Genomic DNA, 19,005 nt, shown 5'->3' with positions numbered 1-19,005 from the left:
CCTTGTCTCCATTCAGCTTTCCATGGTGGTGGTAGAGAGTTGGCTTGAAATTATTTACGTATTCTGGTTGTGAACAGGGTTTATTCAGTTCATCACGTAAACACAAACTCGCGCGTTTAAGAGGATTACCAGACTGCATTGGTAATCCACCTCTGGTGGTTAGCACACTCTTCTTTTTTGTTGATGTAATAGGTGCTAGGACTGACAAAACAATTTTTTTTCCTGCAATCACCTGTTCCTCCTGTGCAGCAAGAGACTTGCTTGCTGGTTTGTGCTGGTTTCTCCAGCTACAAGATAGCAGTTTTCTTCAAGGCTTTGCAGGCTTCTGTTTCATTTTTCCTTCCCCATTTCTGATTCATAAAATTCAAGATACATATGTATGTATTTCTTCTTGACCCAAGAACTTGTGCAAGAGTCCATCTACTTCCTGGAGGACTTTTGCAGACCCTCTGGCCAGGATTCAAGCAAACATCTCGGCTCTTTTGTCCTTAGTGGATCATTCCTCACAGGGCTGCTTGCATGAGGCTCAGTGTTGCCTGTGCCCTTGGGTATAACATGTTTTCTGAGTGCAGCCTTACCTACAATATTCCTCTAACAGGTTGGCTGGCCTTTGTTGTCAGTTTTGTGTTACCAGAGAATATATAACTTGGTAGGTTACATGTTAGGTATTAGGGTTTGGCTAGAAGTTGGCTGTTTAGGGATATGTCACCATTCTGGTAAGTAATTTTTTCTTTATTGTAGTCTTAGTACAGAAGGTGGAAATAGGGGAGATGTGTTGATACGTACTTACCTACACAGAATGAACAGATGCTTGGTTGACTGGTAATAAGGCATGTCCTTCTAGCATAGCCCATAAAATATCACTTGGCTCCTTTCTGTTCAGTAGCATTCCTTCAGAGATGAGTAAAATACTCTTGTACTGTAGGGCTGTCCACTTCTCTTGGCTGCTCTACTGGGTACTGATTTCCATTCTCAAATGGTCTGAGGCAAAAAACAAAATTAACATTTGTGTTCAGTTTTGCTGTTGTCACATTGCTATAGAATTTGCTCCTCTCACACTTGAAGTCTTCTTAAGCTTAACCCACTGAATCAAGAACATGGGCTAAAATAGTTTTTAATGAGTTTTTTCAGATTGAATTCTAGCATATTATTTTAAATAAATTATCTTGTCTCTGTTTAACCATCGTGGTACTTATCTTCCTGGGTGGTCATGTTATCCCTCTGAAACTCACTGCAGTAGAAGTGAATGAAGCCTGAATGACATTTCTCACCCAGCCTTCCTTTAAATGTGGTTTTCCCTCAAACATTAATCTTTTCACTATGCTTTCATTTTCCATTAAAAATAATTTAAACTATTTAATAATTAGATCTAATCTTCTTCGGCAAAACTTAAAACAAATGTGCATTGCATCTACATGGTTTCAGTCATTTTTGGCACTATATTCATTCAGATTTGCAGAGAACACATCCATGTGGACAGGCTTGCTTGTCTTAGGCTAGGTCCAGCTAGGGAATGAAAGTATGACACTAATTACCATTGCACATGAAAAAGGGAAAAAGCTGTCTGGCAGTGGCCTGCTCCAAAGTGGTTGCAGTGTAATTGACTCCTGCAAGTGTGGAGCCAGGCTCATGGCTGGCTGCTGCCAGAGGAACTTTCCTTCCTCTCTTGCTGACCCAACCCTTCCTAAGGCCAGCTCAACACAGTAAGCCATGATAAAGCTGAAGGGGAACAGGTTACTTACCTGGCAAGTTTTAAGTTGCACCATCTAACAAAGTGGTCTAATAAAGGCCAGTAATACAAAGTAAGGGTTGTGTGTCCAGCTGCAAGAATTGCGGGAGGCAGGAACAAGGAGCCTTTGACTTTATTGCAGACCAGTATGTAGGCTCACTCTGTCACTTTAAACTTCTGTGGTAGTGAAATCCCACACCAGAATTAGAGACTTTGAAAGTCTATAAGATGACTACAGTAACAGAGAACAAGAGGGATGAAAATATCCCATTTTCTCCCTGACTCCTTAGACTACACAAATCTTGAGCTCCATATTCCTCAATGTGCAGAAAAAGCTGAAAGTGTACATAAATAGGAGATGAATAACTAGTCCAGGCTCTGTGAATTATGAGCAATTGGTTGTTGTTATTATTATTGCATCCCAAATATAATAATTGTTCATGGATTAATTTCTGAGCAGCTTACCCAATATATAGGCTTTAGGGTCTGTCTAGTCCTTTTTTTTTTTTTTGTCTACCTACTTTAATCATAAATGTGTTTTTAAAAGTCTAAAAAAGTCTAAACCTCAGCTATTTTGAGTATATGTTTATGACTTGCTGATTATTTGTCCTTCTGCTTTTCTAAAATCTGATGGGGGAAACCCTGACTTTAGTTATTTTACAACTTTGTTGACAGTTTGTGCTGTAACAGCTATGATATGATTGGGTTTGTGCCAAGTTGGGAAGTTCTGAGTAGAAACTTGTAGCCTTCTGTTTATAAAAGCCTGGGTTTCTGTCTTACACACATGCTCATCTATGGGAGGAAGGATTTTCCGTGATTCATAAAAAGTCATAAGCTTTATTTTGAAAGCTGATGTCAATGATGGATGAAATGCTGGAAGTCAAAATAAAAGTCAGGAATCCCAGGAGAAGACTGAGCCCCAGTATCAATGGGGAATTCCTCAGCCATGACTGTAGCACAACACGTGGTAACATGTTTCTCTTCCCCTTATGTTCCCTCTCTTCAGTCCCCGATAAATCCATTCCTAGATGCTAGAAAGAAAAATGACCTTTCAAAGCTGCGAGAATTGCCAATTCCATGCATTTCCTCTGTGACAGACAATTTACTCTAATACTTCTGTCCTTATTTCTTATTTATCTCTCAAAATCTGTTGTAGCTATTCTGTAATATGCTCTATTGCTAACAAAATTTCCAAATGCAGAACTGAAGAAAGGCAGTAGGGATTTTCACTCCTGTTTTTTCAGTGAAATTAATACTAAACACTGCTTTGGTTATGAGGCCAACCTCTTAGTGAAATATGCTATTATTTAATCATTATGTTTAGGATATAAATGGACTGTTTTTACTGGACAATACATGTATATAAACAGATAAAATTATACACACAGTCCCATGCATATTTCATCTGAGAGATTCCCAAGCCTGCAGCTTACTTAGAGCAAACCAATCCTTTATTTCTCAAGAGCCGCTTTCCAAGTTTCTAGTGATCCAAGTATCTACATAGCTTTACAGAGAATGTAAGAGTTTGTAATCTCAGTCCCATTTGGAGTGCACAGGTGCCTGCATCATTAACAAACAAAAATGTCTGTGTGTTTGCAAACCTCACCTACAACTCCGCAAATGGATTTGATTTTTCTATAGACAGAAGGGAAAGCTCTGTGCAAACAGTGTATTTAAAAAGACAAAGGGTGTTGTGTCGGGGGTTTTTAATGTGCTCCTCAGTGTGTGGAAAGACATTTCGTACACAGTCTTCAAATACCCAGGTAAAAGTAAATTCCATTCAACTTGCAGTATTTCTCATGAGAAAGAATGCTGTCTCTTCTCCCTCCTGCTCTGGTCTCCCTGGAAATTTCAGTAGGAAGCAAGGTTAAAATCTTGCAAACATGTGGAAAAACCCATGCTTGGTACTTCATAAGGAAGTAATAACTCTTGATTTTTCAAAATATAAAAAAACATGTTTTGCTTCCCAGCAAAATCCTGTAGTGTCTGTTTGGAAAAAGGAACAATTGTGTTTCTACAATGACATCTCCTAAACTGAATATCCCATTTATCCTTTTTCACCACTCTTGGTATAGCTGTGTGGTTTTTGTTGTTGTTGTTTTGACAAGTGGTTTTTATTTGGTGTAATTTTTTAAGAATTAGGAAGAACAACGTTGAATGCTGAATTGGAACTTGAAATCTTGGGTTGCCTGGTTTATTGGGAGTGCCTGTGTAGTGACAGCCCCAGTGTGCATGAGCGTGGTGTCTGTGCCTGTGTCTGTGTGCGTGTGTGCGTGCGTGCGCATTTTTAAATAAAAAGGAAAGCAGAGGTTTGCTCATTTGTTTGCCTATTGTGAAGCTGTCCTGCACCTTTCTACTCCTTTGTACTGGGGTGAAGGCTGCTGAATGGAGGCCTTGTGCCATTTGTTGATTTTAAACCTCACTGTTAATCCACAGGAACCTGCTGGTGTGCGCAGCAGGAGAGCTGTGTGACAAGTGGAAATCTGGGCGGGAGGGTGTGCGGGGGGTCACAGGGGATAATAATCATTCAGCCATCAGCCTTTGTCACCCTTAAGCCTAATTGTTACCCTCTGCTGGTAACCACATTGAAGTGCTGGCCTTTTAAGTGTTTCTTGATTTTACTTGGCACAGGCTTAGGGATAGGGTCATTTATTGCTGGGTTTATATCGTATCAGGTTTGCTGGGGTTTGTTTAATTAGCCCCATTGAATTTTCTGCGTCCCTTAAAATAATCTCTGAGAGTCCAAATGGGTGGAAGGGGCTGAATGGAAATGGTACAGTTGTTAACAAATTTCTCTCTGTCAGAAGCTGGGCTAAAACCAGAGACAGAAAGCTTTCCTGCTCTGCCAGCCAGCTGCCTTCTGGAGTCTGTGCACGAGCCACAGCTGTGGCTGTGGGCACTGGGCTGCCTGAGCAATCCTGCACAGGCAGTAGCAGGGTGGGGTGAGGCAGAGGGTAGCTTGCTCTGTCCTTCTGTGCCTTGCAGCTCCTGCCTGCTTCAGGTATGCCACAAAATCAAAGGCCTTAGGGTGGCTGAAGCAAACTGAACTGGTAGTAAACTAGGGGAGGGGACAGGAGAGTTAAATAATTTGAAAACAAAGAAAAAGGTGAGATCTTTTTTAGCAGGAACTGGTTCTTCAACTTTCTCTGCCAGTTATACATGCTGAAGTCAGTATTGAGCTTTCTGTTGTTTTCCCTAAAGAAGCTGATGTAGAAGCTGCTATAGAAGCTAAAATGAAGCCTGAATTTAAGGCTTTGCAATGGGCAAGTATCTCTGTGTGTGAAATGAGCTTGTGCTGGGGGGTGGGAGATGGGGTGCAGGACAGGAGGTTGTTTCATTGCTCCCCCCACCTGTGCATGGTAGGTGTTGTGTTGGGCCATTAACTACAACTGGTTGGGCATGTGTAGGGAGGAAAATCCCCAGGTTACTGGAGCTATGTTTGATCAAATACATGTGCCCTCTAACCCTTCAAACAATATGCCTTCAGCAGATGCAGTGACTCTGCTCTGTGCTATGACCTGATGGCCAGGGTTTGAAATTTGCGCCAGTAGTACTGATGGTAAATCCAGAGTTGTTACAGGAGTCTGATTACACAGCGTGATTGCAATCCTATTTTCAAGTCCAGTCTTCCACCTGGCTCAGTATTTTATCAAAACGCTTGAGAATATGTCTTAGAGTAGGATGAATGTTTATGCCTGCTACTAACTCTTTTACAGTAAAATGGGGGTTGTTTAAGTGGTTTGGTTTTGTGTGTTTTCCCATGTTCCAGTGGTATGATTCCCTGCTGATTGTTGGCATGCATCTCAGCTCCCTGGTTTTCTTAACAAACAGCACATGTCATAGCGGTACCTGTGTGGGCTTGACACTTGTATCAGGAAGGTGTAACTGGTAAAAACTTCAGATCAAAAAAACCCACCAGCACTCAGCTGTTTTATTTTCACCCTTCCATGATGCAGATTTAATTATAATTACTGAGTCAGGTTAATAATTCTTTTACAACTGTTGTTGCAGGACATGTCTCAGGAAGGCTATGGAACCAGATCTCAACCCCCTATGGCCCCAGGAAAGCCTAACCATGAAGACTTGAATCTAATCCAGCAAGAAAGACCATCGAGCTTACCAGTAAGAAACTAATGTTTGTTTCAGTATTTTAGAATTGAAAGCACTTTACATACCAGTTTGTTGCATCTGGGATGAGCAGGTGAGAAATAGTGAAAGAAATACTAAATAAAGTTGATGAAAATTTGTTTTTAAAACTATGGGAACAGATAGCTTCTATGTGAATGGACTTGGCTTAGGCTTGTTCTGGTTCAGAACAACACTATTTGTGCACATGCATGTTCTGTGCTTCTGCACACGTGTATTTGCATACAGGAAATTGATTGATTTTTTAACTTTAGGAATTCCATACTTGCACAAACCAATCTGGTGAGGAGGAGGCTTTTTTCTGTGTCCTTTTTCAAATGTTTTCAGTAGATTCTGGTTTAGAATACTGTTACCAAGAGCTGTCTGTTCCAAACCCTGATAATCAGTAATGAGTTTGACATGTTAATTCTGCTACTATCTATTACTACACAAGTGTAGAAGCAGGAATGACAGCAATACTTAGGCTAGGTTGATTAGGAGATTATTTTGGACTAATATTTATCAGCTTTTCTGAGCTCTATGCATTCTGCTGTGAGGGAAACAGCATAAATGAATATATGTTGTGAAGACATTGCAGCTGCTTGCATTTTTGAAGGTCTTGTAATGGACAAAGTACTTAGCCTTGTCTCTGTGTGCTCCTTGTGGTTTGGGGATTTTCTTGTTTGTTGGTATAAACCAGCATGAATTTAAACCAACTAGAATATGTTCAGCTTAAATGATGAAGACTTTATAAACTATGTGACCTCTGGCTTGGAACAACGTATCAGAAACATGTAAGATATTTCCCATGGTTCACTGGATATGTATTCATTTGCAGTTGGCAGGGAGATCTCTGAAAAATTTACTGCATCAAGATATCACATTTATTTGTGAAATCTGGTAGTATGTTGTATATATTACCTCTGGCACATGGCACAATTGTAAATCCCTAAAAATAGGGCAATAAACATCTTCATAGCATTTTAAAGTTACATCTTCGGCACCTAGGAGAGTATATGTGCTACAAATGCTTTACATGACATTTGAGACATGCAAGTCTCAGGAAAAGCTATGGAAACTGGTATGAGAAAAGATATCCATTTGCTTTGAACCTAGTATTTGATAGTTTTCAGGAGCCCTTTTTTAAACAGACTGGTTGGTCTGAACAGTTCTCAAAAATGGATGCTGGCAGTTACCTTAAAAATAGTAGCTCCTGTGGACATTAAACTGTTTTGGCAACAACTACCTAGTTTAAAAAGCAGGGATACTAAAAAGGACTTTTTATCTCCCAGTTTTTCATGAACAGTGTTTATTAAGGTGGAGAGAAGTAAAAGTTATTTATCAGCTAATGTTCCGCTGATTTTCCTGTGTTTTTTCTTAAGCAATTGTCCTAGTTTTAATCCATGCTCTGTCCTATCTCCAGGATCATGATATTTAAGCAGAGTATTGGGTATTATCTGTGTCCCAGAGTGTTTGGTATATTTAGTAGCTCATAATTATTCTAGGTATGAGTAAGCTGGTTGCATTAACAGTGAATGTTAACCATTTTGGCCACAGAGCAAACTCGAAGTTGGTCCTGAATGCTGTTACTGAGACTCCTAATTACTGAAAAGCTTTGATGCATAACCTGAGAACACTTCATACACTCAAAAAACACTGCTGTTTTCATGTGGAGGGGGAGGATAGTGTAATTCTGTATTTTGGTGTTGTTGTGGGGTTTTTGTTTGTTTTGTTTTCCAAATTTAAAAACAACTTCAATTCTTCGTATGCAGCAACAAGGGGTTTTTTGATGATCCATACATTAAAAGCTTTAATATAAGTCTATTTGGGGTAATGGTTTGAACATGATGGTTTTTCCCTGAAGCAGGAGAGTTCTGTATTCTGTTTTAGACTGCTTATGAAAACCCTTGATTACTGTTCCTTGTTCAGTATTCCTAGTTAGCTTCATTTTGGTACACTTGATATGGCTTCTTAAGGTTGTTTTTGGGTAATGTGGTTCTTCAGGATAGTGGTCAGTAAGTTGTCTCTGTACTGTGAGGCTTGAAATTATAGCAGTGGTGTTAGGCTTTTAATAAAAGTTAGTTATGTCTTGTTTCATGGTATTCTGGTATTTATACAATTTGCCCGTTATCTTTTTATTTCTTAAGGGCATTGTGTAAAATCACAGCACTTATATAGCAAGCTTATACAAGTGTTGAAAAACAACAAAAGAGATGTAATACTAAATGGTGAATGGTTTTCTCTGATGTGGCTTTAAAAAAAGAATTTCCCTTTGATGGATTCGAAGAGGAGCTGGCCACTTTCTGCAGCACTGAATGCTGGCTTGTGTCACCCTTTGGGGGAGTTTTTTCAACAGGTTTGTGTCACAGTAAGCACAGCTAAACAGCTCAATAGTTGTTCCGTTTCCTTCACACATTGTATATAAAAGTCCTGGCTTGAATGTTCCCATAAAGTTCAAAGCAGACAAATTTGTAATGTGGGTTGGTAACAAATGGCTACAAACAAAATATGGCTTTATTAGCTACTTCTAATGGCCTGTCAGATTCTATACAATGCTTGCTTTCCTTTTCCTAACTGCTCTGATATCTGGAGGGTTTGACCTGTGGGTCTCTGACCATGTGGAGTGACTGAGAGCCCAAATGAAAAGTTGCACAGAATAGTGCTCCAAGCACTTTTGTTGGGGTCACAATTAGAAGGAAATCTCAAGTCTTTGAGAAAACATGGGAGTTAGGAACTCTGTGAAGGAAAGGAAGTCATAAACAGAAACTGTTCCCTATTAGAGTGGAGGAATAAAGGGGGAGAGGCCTGAATAAAATTGTCTGGAGAGCAACTACTACAGAACATATTTATCAAGACTTAAGGGATAATAATAGCAAAATACACATTTTTTCTATTGTGAGAAAGCTGGAGGAGACTTACAGGAAAAAGCTTCCAAAAGATGTATCTGCAGATTTGTTGTTGCAGTAAAGGAGCTTGTGTCAGCAGTAGGCTGTGTGTGTATGAAGACTAATCCTTTATTTTGTCTTCAGTAAGTGCATTTATAAATGTTCACATTGGATTGTGTTGCTAGAATGAGGAACAGAAAACATTCATTAATATAATTTTTTAAAATTGGCATGAGTATTAAAGTCATTTCAGATAGCTGCTACTGTTTTTGCTGTTACTTTGTTTTAATAAGGCCCTTTTTGCCCAGCGACAGGTGTGCTGCTTTGAGCTATGAGGTCAAATGGCCCAAGGTTGCCAAGCTTTTGAAAGACAGGTTTTTGCTATGGCTTTTTTGTTGCAACCTACAGTAAAAAGCTCTGTGGCATCTTGAGCTGTTGTAAGCCAGGGCAGCTGCATTCCTGCTGTGTGCCCCACCACATATTGTCTGTGCCATCCCATCTCCTCCACTGTTGCTCCTGGGACTGGCCAGTGGGCTTGACTTGGGGAACTGAACCAGATGAAAAATAATCTCTCTCAGTTTTTGACTGAATCACTGAGTAACTGCATGGACATCAGTGGCACCCTGGATGAGGAGATGGAAATCAGTAGCTGTGATGGGAAAGGGGACAGACAGTAGGGGCCACGGCAGCTTTGATTTTAGCCATATCCTAAATGACTGTATGATCTTACTGGAAGGGTTTGAGATGTTGTCATCCTGTCAGCTGAGACATGGTGGCACAGCAGATTCCAGTGTTCACAGTCAGGCCCTGTAGCAGTCACAGAGCCACAGACAGACAGAAGACAGTTCACTTCTTTTTGTAAGGTGAGTTTTCTGCCAGTTCCCATCCCTAAGCTGCTTAATGCAAGCCCATGAGTGCAAGTGTGGAGGCACGAGCATGAGCCTGTGACATGATGGAGGCTGTGGACAAGGTGGGGTTGTGGTGATCCTCACCTGCACCCATGTAAACTGTAGGGAAATTGTAGCTTTAGTGTTTTAACTTAGGTTTATCTTATGCTTTCTGGAGGTCATGCAGTGTTGGAAGGGGAAGATTGTATCTGGAGTTGAGGGAATCACTACTCTGCTAGATTGTTCAGAATTCAGAGTTTATGGATTCATTCTGTGACATCAGTTATTCACTGGGTGTTTTCACTGAGGCAGAGCAATTCCTATGCAAAACAAAATAGTAGCCAGAAGTGGAGGTAAAATGCCACTTGAATCTTGTGCAGCGCTGTGACCTGACGAAGTTGGTTGTGATTCTACACGTCTATCGTTGTGCGAGCTTCAGAGCTCAAAATAATACATACTGTTGCTTGGACAGATAAACTTTTTTAAGATGTCAGTTGTCTTGTTTCATTATGCTTGGTACCGTGGAAAAGAGCACATCAGCAGTCCCTTCCTGATTTTATTAACTGCTTCACAGTTCTGTTCTACCTCATTTTAATGAGCCTCTGAAACATGTTTAGAGTGCTGGACAGTTTTTCTTCCAGTTGATGCACCTTTTTTGTTGCAGAAGGCAGGTACTAAATTAGATTTCAGAGGACCTCTGTTGGGAATTAGTAGTGAACGAAATCCGAAACTAGATACACTTGGCTCATGGAACAGCATCATTTCAGATGGATCTCAGTCAGTGTAGGCTATGAGGAAAATACATGGGAGGGTTTGGGAATCCAGATCCTCTGTCCCACTTCTAGAATATGAAGTAGCTTGCAAAGTCATCTCAAGCAACAGCACACCCTGAACAAATGCCTTTAATGGGTGAAGTCTTAATAAACCAGGAAAACACTTCCCAGCATTACTTGAGCAACTGTGATTTGGAGCAGGAGGTAACTCTTCTTCTCTCAGAGATTAAACTACTAGGACGAGGGACTCTGGTGACATTTATATACAGCTTAGTCCAGTAAGCCCTAATCATGATCAGGGCTATGGGCACTACCATCATGTAAATATTAATTACCACTGTAGCCTTTTTTGTAAGGACAAACCATTATTACAGGAGAAGATAGTGCAGTGACCCTCTTTTTTTGTAATCTTTGTTGAATTCTTTGCAGGTAAGCAAATACAAAGTTTGATCTAAATTTAAGTACTGTTTTAAAAATAGAGAGTATTGGTTGTGATTTGAGAAAGGAGAGAAAAAAAATCCTATAAATTGATTATTTTTAATTCTTGGGAGGCAAATGCTGTTGCCAGCTGATAGATGTGTGTAGTACATGATAGCAAATCTGTCCTGAAGTTGTTCATGTCTCTGCCCAAAAATATTTGTTTGGGAGTACAGTAAACCATGAAAAAGAAAGAAATGTGAGTATGTAATACTTGTGAATTAAATTCTGCACTGTTTTTACATCAGGTAGGATAAAACTGGTGTGCCTCTTTCCCACTTTTCCTTTCTCTTTTCTGCAACATTGTAAAATAACTGAATGATCTTGTTTTCCTTTGTTTGGGTCAAGAAATTTTAGCTGAAAATTGTTACTCTGTGAAAGAAGATTATTGACTCAACAAGCCTTCAATTTTCAGTGAATAACACTCCTACCCTCTAGCTTCAGGAACATGTGGTGCATGCATTCTATTTTAAAGTACAGACTGTAATTTAAAACTGAGGCAGTTTGATGCCCCACTGAACTTTGTTTAAGCCTGGAATAAAAGGAAAAAAGCTTCAAGTTGCAAAGAAGTGACTAAGCTATCTCAAAGGTTTTTCTTAGCCATTATGTGCAGAGTTGGAAGAAGTTGCTATTTTTTTCAAAGTTATTTTAATTTTGGATCAAGTGCAGTTGCTAGGTTGTTTTTTTGTTTTCGTTTTTTTTTTTTTTTTTCCCTTAACATTCTTTGTAAACCTGTAGCTAGAATCAGCTTCACTCAACACGTATGTATAGAGAGATCAAATATATGTATTTCTGTGTGTTTCTGAGGCGCAAAACATGCACTGTAGCTGCTGTATCCAGAGCTTCCCATTGTGGCCTCCCATTTGTGTCAGTCAGAATAATGGGTCAAAACCAGTGTGAGCCACTGCAGCACCACTGACATTGGTGATTTTATTAGGGGAGGGAACTTTGTGTGCCCACATCCTAGCCCACATTTTACATCTGGCTTCAGTTAAACCAGGACTTCATGTAGGGTGCTCAAAGTGATTCATTGTCCTAGAGTCAACTTGTACATTAACTTTCAGTCCCATTTTGGGAAAAAAGTGCAATTAAAGTAGTGCAGAGCAGCCCTGTGTGTTGTCCATGTAGGATTAAGCTGAAACATAGAAACCAAAATTACAGATGCTTGAATTAGGTATTCTTAATATTTATAGTGTGAAGAGAAGGACCTGTTGTTATTAATTTGTCTTTAGTGCTTTACAGAATTACTTGATTTTGCCTGACAGATTGATCATATTTATTAAAAAAAAAAACAGTTTCAGGCTGTTATTGAAGTATAAAAAATAATTTCACTAAGTATTGTAAAAAAGATACTTGACTATTCATCACCTTTTCCAGATTCAAAATACTTTACATTTACAATGTTTACAACATCCCTGTAATAACAAAATGGCTAATTTATGATCCAAGAAAATTTACAAATGCAAAAAGAAATACTTAGTCTGACCTCTACAAGAAATTTATGTGGGAAACCTGCTAAGGGATTATAGATCCCCATAGTGGTTAAGGTTGCAAAAACTTGTAGTTAAATAGGCCAATGTTGTTCTAAGTGGAATAGTAAAGTATTAGTAGCTTTTTTCCTGCAATGTTTCTTGAAGCCGTGAGAAGTTGCATCACTTACTTCCCAATACCACAATAGTATTGGTGTTGATTCAGAAATTAAGAAACTAGATTTAATTTGGGTAGTTGAAGCATTTTAATTTTTATTTCCTTACCACCCCCTGACTCATGTTGATCCATCCACAGAGGCTGCTGCCATCCTAGCCAGGGTGATTGAACTGCACTTGTGGTAGCCCCTGAACCACCAAATCTTGCAGCTTGAAATGAGAGCTGAAAGCTCCCAAGGTTACTTTAATGTGCAAGGCCTTGAACTGTAGTAGCACTGGTGCCTCTGCATGCATGGCTCAGACATACCTGTGCAGGGGCAGTAACTGCACTGGCTCTCTTTTTAATCTGCCTCAATTTCCAAGTCAGTGCCTTTAGGTTCTGCATTTGAGAATCTATCTCTAAAGTGCTAGGGATTTTTTTTTATTTGGGGATCAATTTTTACTGTTTGAATGTTTTACATAATGTGTGCACATACATGTATAGTGTATAAAAGCACAGATACCTTATCTGCTTGGTTGTTTGTAAATTTTGAGTTGATAGCATACTATAAATTCCAAAGCTTAATGTATTCACTGGTGCATGTCTTTTGTTCATGCCTGTGTGAACATGGGGATTACAACACAGAAAGTAAGACAAAGGAGTATTACTCACTTGAATACCATTTCAGGAAGTACCTGAGACACTGTAAATGTTTTTTCTTTATTTTTACCACAAGTCTTCCTGTAAGATGGAATTTTTTTTCCCCAGTAACTCCTTTGCTTGTCCAACCATTGTGAAGTATGACCTCAGCTTCATAACCTTGGCTAAACACAGTAACTCACTCTGACCAGCAATATCTGAAGTCTAGCAGTAGATTCCTTTTCTTTTTCTTCTTCCATTCCTGTTTGCTTGGAACATGTTGGTTTCTGGTGCTATTGTTGCAGCTTTCATGTTTAGAAAAAAAGTTACCAGTCTTTGATGTGACGCTGACTCCTGAGTGGTCCTGGGCAGCTGCTGTTTCTGTGTGCGCAGATGTTTGTGCAGTCACGGTCAATAGTGTTAAGATTAGGCCAGGTTTCACAGTGCTTTGTCTGATTGTTTATGGTGTGTCCATAATTGCTGGGGATTCTACATGCCATCACAGTGCAAATGGGAAGTGTTTGTAACATACTGTCTGTTTCATACTACTGTGTTCAAGTAATGACAAATTCAGTCCTGTAGTGTGGGGCCATTAACACATTATAGTAGTGTTCTTTTGTTGTTGGTTGCTTTTTGGGATTTTTTTGAGGTTTGAAACGGGTTTTTAAGCATTCCTTAAATACGTTTTCTTTTAATCTAATGTCTTGTACTACTTAAACCTCCACAACCTTCCTTTCTTTGCTGAGCCATGCATCTCAGATTCACTATGAATCTTCTCTTGAAGACAGTGATATATGGTGACTTTTTATACAATCTGTGCTATATTGTGCTGTATGTGAGCAGTGCTTTTGAAGTGTGTTTCATGTAGATAAGTTTCCATTATCAATTTACCTTTAAAAATACATATACATAGACACACACACACATGCAAGCAGAGGGGGCGTCTGCATTTGTCTTTGGAAGGCATTTACATTTTAACCTGCTGCTAAGACCATGCAGATTATTCTGTGCCATTTCCCACTCAATTTCAAACATAAAACTTTGTAAAGATGGTCCTGTTTGAATTGGCAGTGTAATTTTTGAGATGAAGCATCATAAAATGTTGAAATTAAGATAGAAAAGGCGATAATGCTAGGAAAGGGCTACTTTCAGTTCCCAGTTTCTAGGCTTTTGATCTCTTTCCTTCCATGCATCTGCAATTGCAGATGACCCTTTTAATCATCTTAACCTTATTGTGAGATTTACTGTGTTAAATAAGACTTAGGACCTGAATTTTGAGGCACATTTGAATAATTGCATTAGGATAGGAAAATATGCCATCCTGGATAATTTGTTTTACATTATAGCTAAATTGTATGAATTTGTATCAGTGTGTGGTGTTGGGTTTGGTAGTTTTGTTCTGTTTTTTTCCCTTCAAGGTGGAGATTCATGTAATGATTTGTCTTCCACCTTCTGATTTAAGTTATCATTTTGGGAAGTAATATAAAGATAAGCATATATGAGCATTTCTATTTATGTTTGCATGCAATAATGCATTATGTATCAGTAAGCTTTAGTAAGGTTTGCTGAATATACGCTAGTGGACTTAGTGTAGGGGACAAAGCTTGTTTCATGCCATAGAATAAGGTGTAGATTCACATGTATATTTACAGGATCCTAGCTGATGAAATTTCCCAATGCATTTTGCACAAAAGGTAATGAAAGCGATATAAAATGTTACTGTTTTTGTTTCTTAAACTGCAAATTATTCTGTAGCCAGTTGTTGCTTTTGAAAAGTATGGAAATAAAGACAGTGGAAGTGATCTGAGATTTTTTAACTCAATTGTTACAATCAAAATAAGATTAAGTAGGTAGATAAAGTGGTGTATGGATTAACTACAGACATTGACCCTAGTGAACAAATTCATTATGGCATGGGATAAAACTTAATGCAAACTGTTATCTTTTAGGTTTAGACTTGAAACTGAAAGCCTTAGCAGCTTTTCATATGATACTCCATGGGTGAGTGGAGATGGAAGAAAAACTCCAGATTATTTATTTCCTTTATTTTAACTTACAGTTCATGTCAAGATTTTAATAATGTGGCTTAATGAATGTTTCATAGAAACCTATTTTTTCCCATCTTCTTTGTTGTATCATTATTATCATGCCTACATGAAAGTGGGAAAAAAAAATCAGTGCAATTTTCAGCACAGCTCTTCAGAATTTACTGAAACAAGGCTGTAAAATCTTAAAATCTGTGGATTTTATTGCTGTTGTTTGGGAGGGCCTGGCCAAATTAATTTTTCTTTTAGTAACATCTCATGGCTTCATTTGGATTCTCTCATAATCTGTTTTCTCTCAGTCTTCTTTACTTTCCTTTTTTTTGCTTGTACCTTTAAAGAAGATTTACGAAGACTGCTTATACGCATCAATGTTTTAAAATGACTGCTGATTCTTCTCACAGGGCTTTTTAGACATTTTACCCCACTGGAAATCACAGTAACAGCATTTTTTGTTCCTTTTCTGAGGTATGATGAAATACAGGGATTTTTTTGGCTCTGGCAGCTTTGGGCTGCATCTGGCCAGAGGGTCATTCCAGCACTGAGACCACAGCTCGGTGTGAGAGGGGCCATTTGGCTTACCTACAGAGTTGTCTTTCTCCTCTGCAAAGAACCAGAGGTTACATATCAAATCCTATGAATGATGAGAAATGCACCCATGCATATACCTGCATATGCTTACGCTTCAGCTCTTTAATTTTTGCTGGTTAGAACTAGTGATTTCTAGTGCTTGCTTTTCAATGCTATATTCACAGTAATATAGGTCAGACTCAAGTGTATCCTGTAAATTCTTTACCTTATTTTTGCTACAAAAAAAACCAAACTTTCCCTTCTGTGTGAATTTTGATCACTTGACCTCCATTTCCATGGAGATGTGGTCAGAGGGCAGTAGTCAGCTAGCCAGGCCATCTAAAGACTATCTTCACTTACAGCATGCAGTGAAACTCCAGAGTTTAGAAGTAATTAAAGGATATAGTCTGACACATTTTTTCTCCACCACCCACATCCATTAAAGATGAAACTTCGAAACAAAATATATGATCAGCTGTGGTGCAAAGGGTTTTTTAAAAAAGGGTTTTTTCATTTAAAAGAAGATAGAAACAAAAAAAAAACCCTCCAATCTCCTCCTTTATAAACCTTCTCTTTTCAAAATTATTACTTTTCCCTGCAATCTTAAACATTCTGTATACCCATCTGTGTATATTTGATTTTTTTGCATACTCTCAATTTCTGTGTGCTTATTTTGAGTAACATGGACTCAGGTTTGTCAAAAGCTGAATTTTGTATTCCGCAGAACTCAGAGATTCATGATTAAACAAGTGCAGATCAGGCAGTTTATGCTTCTCCAAGTTCAGTCTGGGGTTATTGGTCCAGGGTCACGTGCAGGATTCAGCTCAAGCTTGTGAGCAGTACCTATCTCCAAGCCTTACAGAGTGACAAAACCCAACAGCAAGTGCTGCTCCCACTGTGCGTTGGGCTGGGAGAATGTGGATCAGGGACAGGTGTGGTGGCTTGTGCTGCTGCTCACCCAGTCATGGGCTGACATGTCATCCTAGGCTGAACTGTGTCCATGATTTGTGTGCTGTTTTTGCTGGCTAACCAGGGTGCTCTGTGCTGCTGTGTTTGGGGTTTAGTGTTAGAAGTGTCTCTGGACACTTCTGGGCTCTCTCAGGTGGGAAGGTGCCTTTCCGGTAAGGGTACAAAACCTCACAGTAATTTTGTACTGAGAGGGAAGCAAAGTGTCCCTATTTCTGCACAACAGGGTTAGATTTCCTTCAGACTAGGCAATAACCAAGTTATGCTTGTAGTACCATTTTGATTATACACACATATCTCTGTATATGTTAACATTAAAAAATGTACTTCCAAATTTTGGGTTGTTTAAGGATCTGGCTTTTCTCCATCTCTTCTGCTTTGTCTCCAAGGGGTTTGCAAGGTAACCCAGCGTTACTTTTATCTTGGTTTCGGCGAATGGCTGTGATGCAGTGGGGAACATGGCACCTCGGAGTAGAGCTGCATTCCCTCCTGGAGACTCGGTACAGCAGCTTTTAAAAAGTGCATCCGATGGATCCGTGGCTTCCCCGGCAGCACGCTGAACTATTGCTAGGCTACAAGGCCAGCTTTACAGATTGATTTCCAAGTGGATATTTTTGTCACGTTTAATAAGAGCACATTGATGAGACAGCACTGTGTAAGCTGAGTTAATGTGTGTTATTTCTGCACTGCCATTACTTTTTATTGCCATTATCCACACACTGGCGAAACTTAAGTGAGCTTTTTCCTTCCCGCTGAGGGTTTTCTCCCCAGAAGTGATGATCTCACAAGTATCCCCACTCTTTTCACATAGGTTGAAAGAGTGAAAACGACTTTTGTTGTTGCGGTGGTTGGACTGACACCGTAAACCCGAAGGCGTGTCGGTGTAGCAAGCTCGGGTCGTGTGTCCTTCGGCCGGGCCGGGCCGGGCGGCGTTCAGGCCGCCTCGGCACCGTGCAGGGCATTTGTGTAATGGCTGGTGAGGTGGCAGGGAGCTCTCCCCGCTCCCTCTGGCTGCTGCGCGTCTGAAATTACAGCTTTGTCTTTGAAGCCGGGCGCTCTGTTAGCGTCGCCATGGCGACGGGCGGGTAATGGCCTCCGCCGAGCCCAGCCTGGTGTTCAGCGCCGAGCGCGGCCCTGCGAAGGCCCCGCTCGCCGGAGCGTTCACTGAGCTGTCCCCTCTTAGAAAATGTTTAAAAACTGCGCTTTTACATGGCCCTACCAGATTAATAGTCATGGTTTATTTCGTTTTAACTGCGGGGATAAAAGCATTATTCCATTAAATGGGTAGCTTTTTTCCCCCCTCCTTTGGTTTATGCATTATTAACACAAGCTTTCCTGTTTTGCTTGTAACATTTTATAGGCCCTTTCAAACATGTAGACAGATTTGCTCTGCTGCTCTTTTATTTTTCAGGACTTAACCCTTTCTCTTCTTGATCTTGTCTTCAAAAACTTGGAGCCAAGCCTCCAACAGACTTGGTTGCTCCCATTTAATGTGTTCAAAACTAGAAAAAAAGCTTTCTTTTTATGATTAATTTTTTTCAATACTTCTGCTTTTTGAAACACTCTAAAAAGCAATGCAGATTGGTCTGTTCTTGTAATTGAATTGAAGCAGATGCTGAAGTCAGCACACACGAGCCTTGATATGATTGTGGAGCATTTGGGTTGAGGAAGTAACTTGGGGTTGCCTTTTAATTTGTGTGCCCATCTTCTCTTCTGTCCATAGTGTTTTCACCCCATACTCTTTACATGTAGCATTTTTGTTGGCTGCCTTCAAAAGAGATGCACCTCATGGTGGAAGGACTGGGGAACAAACAATCCAGACCAGTCCTGGGGACACAGTATTTACATCAACCACCTTTCTTGTTAATATGGAGCTGGTGAAATACATCTAGACATGTAGAAGTATTGCTATAAACACAAAGCTGCAGGCTTTGTTTCACTTTTTCAGTGCTCTAAAATATAGCTTTCATTTTAGTCTCTAGTAGGAGGCATATATCCAAGTGCAGTCAAATGCTGTGGATACAGGGATTCAGTCATCCCTGCCGACACAAATGGTCTCTGTGTTACAAACTTGGAGGGTAACAAGCAAACCTGGAATTCATACTTTCTCCCAATCCCCTCCCTCCCTTTTTTTTTTTTAAACTCTGAATTTGTTGTTATGGGGTGCTTACTGGCACTTTGCTTTGTCCATCTGTATCTATCACAGATCCTTCTGTCCTAAAAATTTCCAAGGAGATCTCAGGTGAAGGCAAATATTTCTCAGTTTTTGTCCTTTTTTACTGATGC

The 19,005-nt window shown here is 39.7% G+C and overlaps 1 protein-coding gene across 3 annotated transcripts in view; it reads left to right on the top strand.

Annotated features, from left to right (window-relative positions):
• ARID1B (AT-rich interaction domain 1B) overlaps positions 1–19,005 on the top strand; it is a 326,328-nt gene that overhangs the window by 94,853 nt on the left and 212,470 nt on the right. For all 3 annotated transcript variants that reach the window (XM_053937249.1, XM_053937248.1, XM_053937250.1), the window contains exon 4: positions 5,741–5,851. In XM_053937249.1, the coding sequence (XP_053793224.1) occupies positions 5,741–5,851 (111 nt within the window). The remainder of the gene's footprint in view (positions 1–5,740; positions 5,852–19,005) is intronic.

Source organism: Vidua chalybeata, chromosome 3, assembly GCF_026979565.1.
Source record: "Vidua chalybeata isolate OUT-0048 chromosome 3, bVidCha1 merged haplotype, whole genome shotgun sequence".
Classification (NCBI taxonomy): Eukaryota; Metazoa; Chordata; class Aves; order Passeriformes; family Viduidae; genus Vidua; species Vidua chalybeata.
This window is presented reverse-complemented; position numbering and strand designations above follow the sequence as displayed.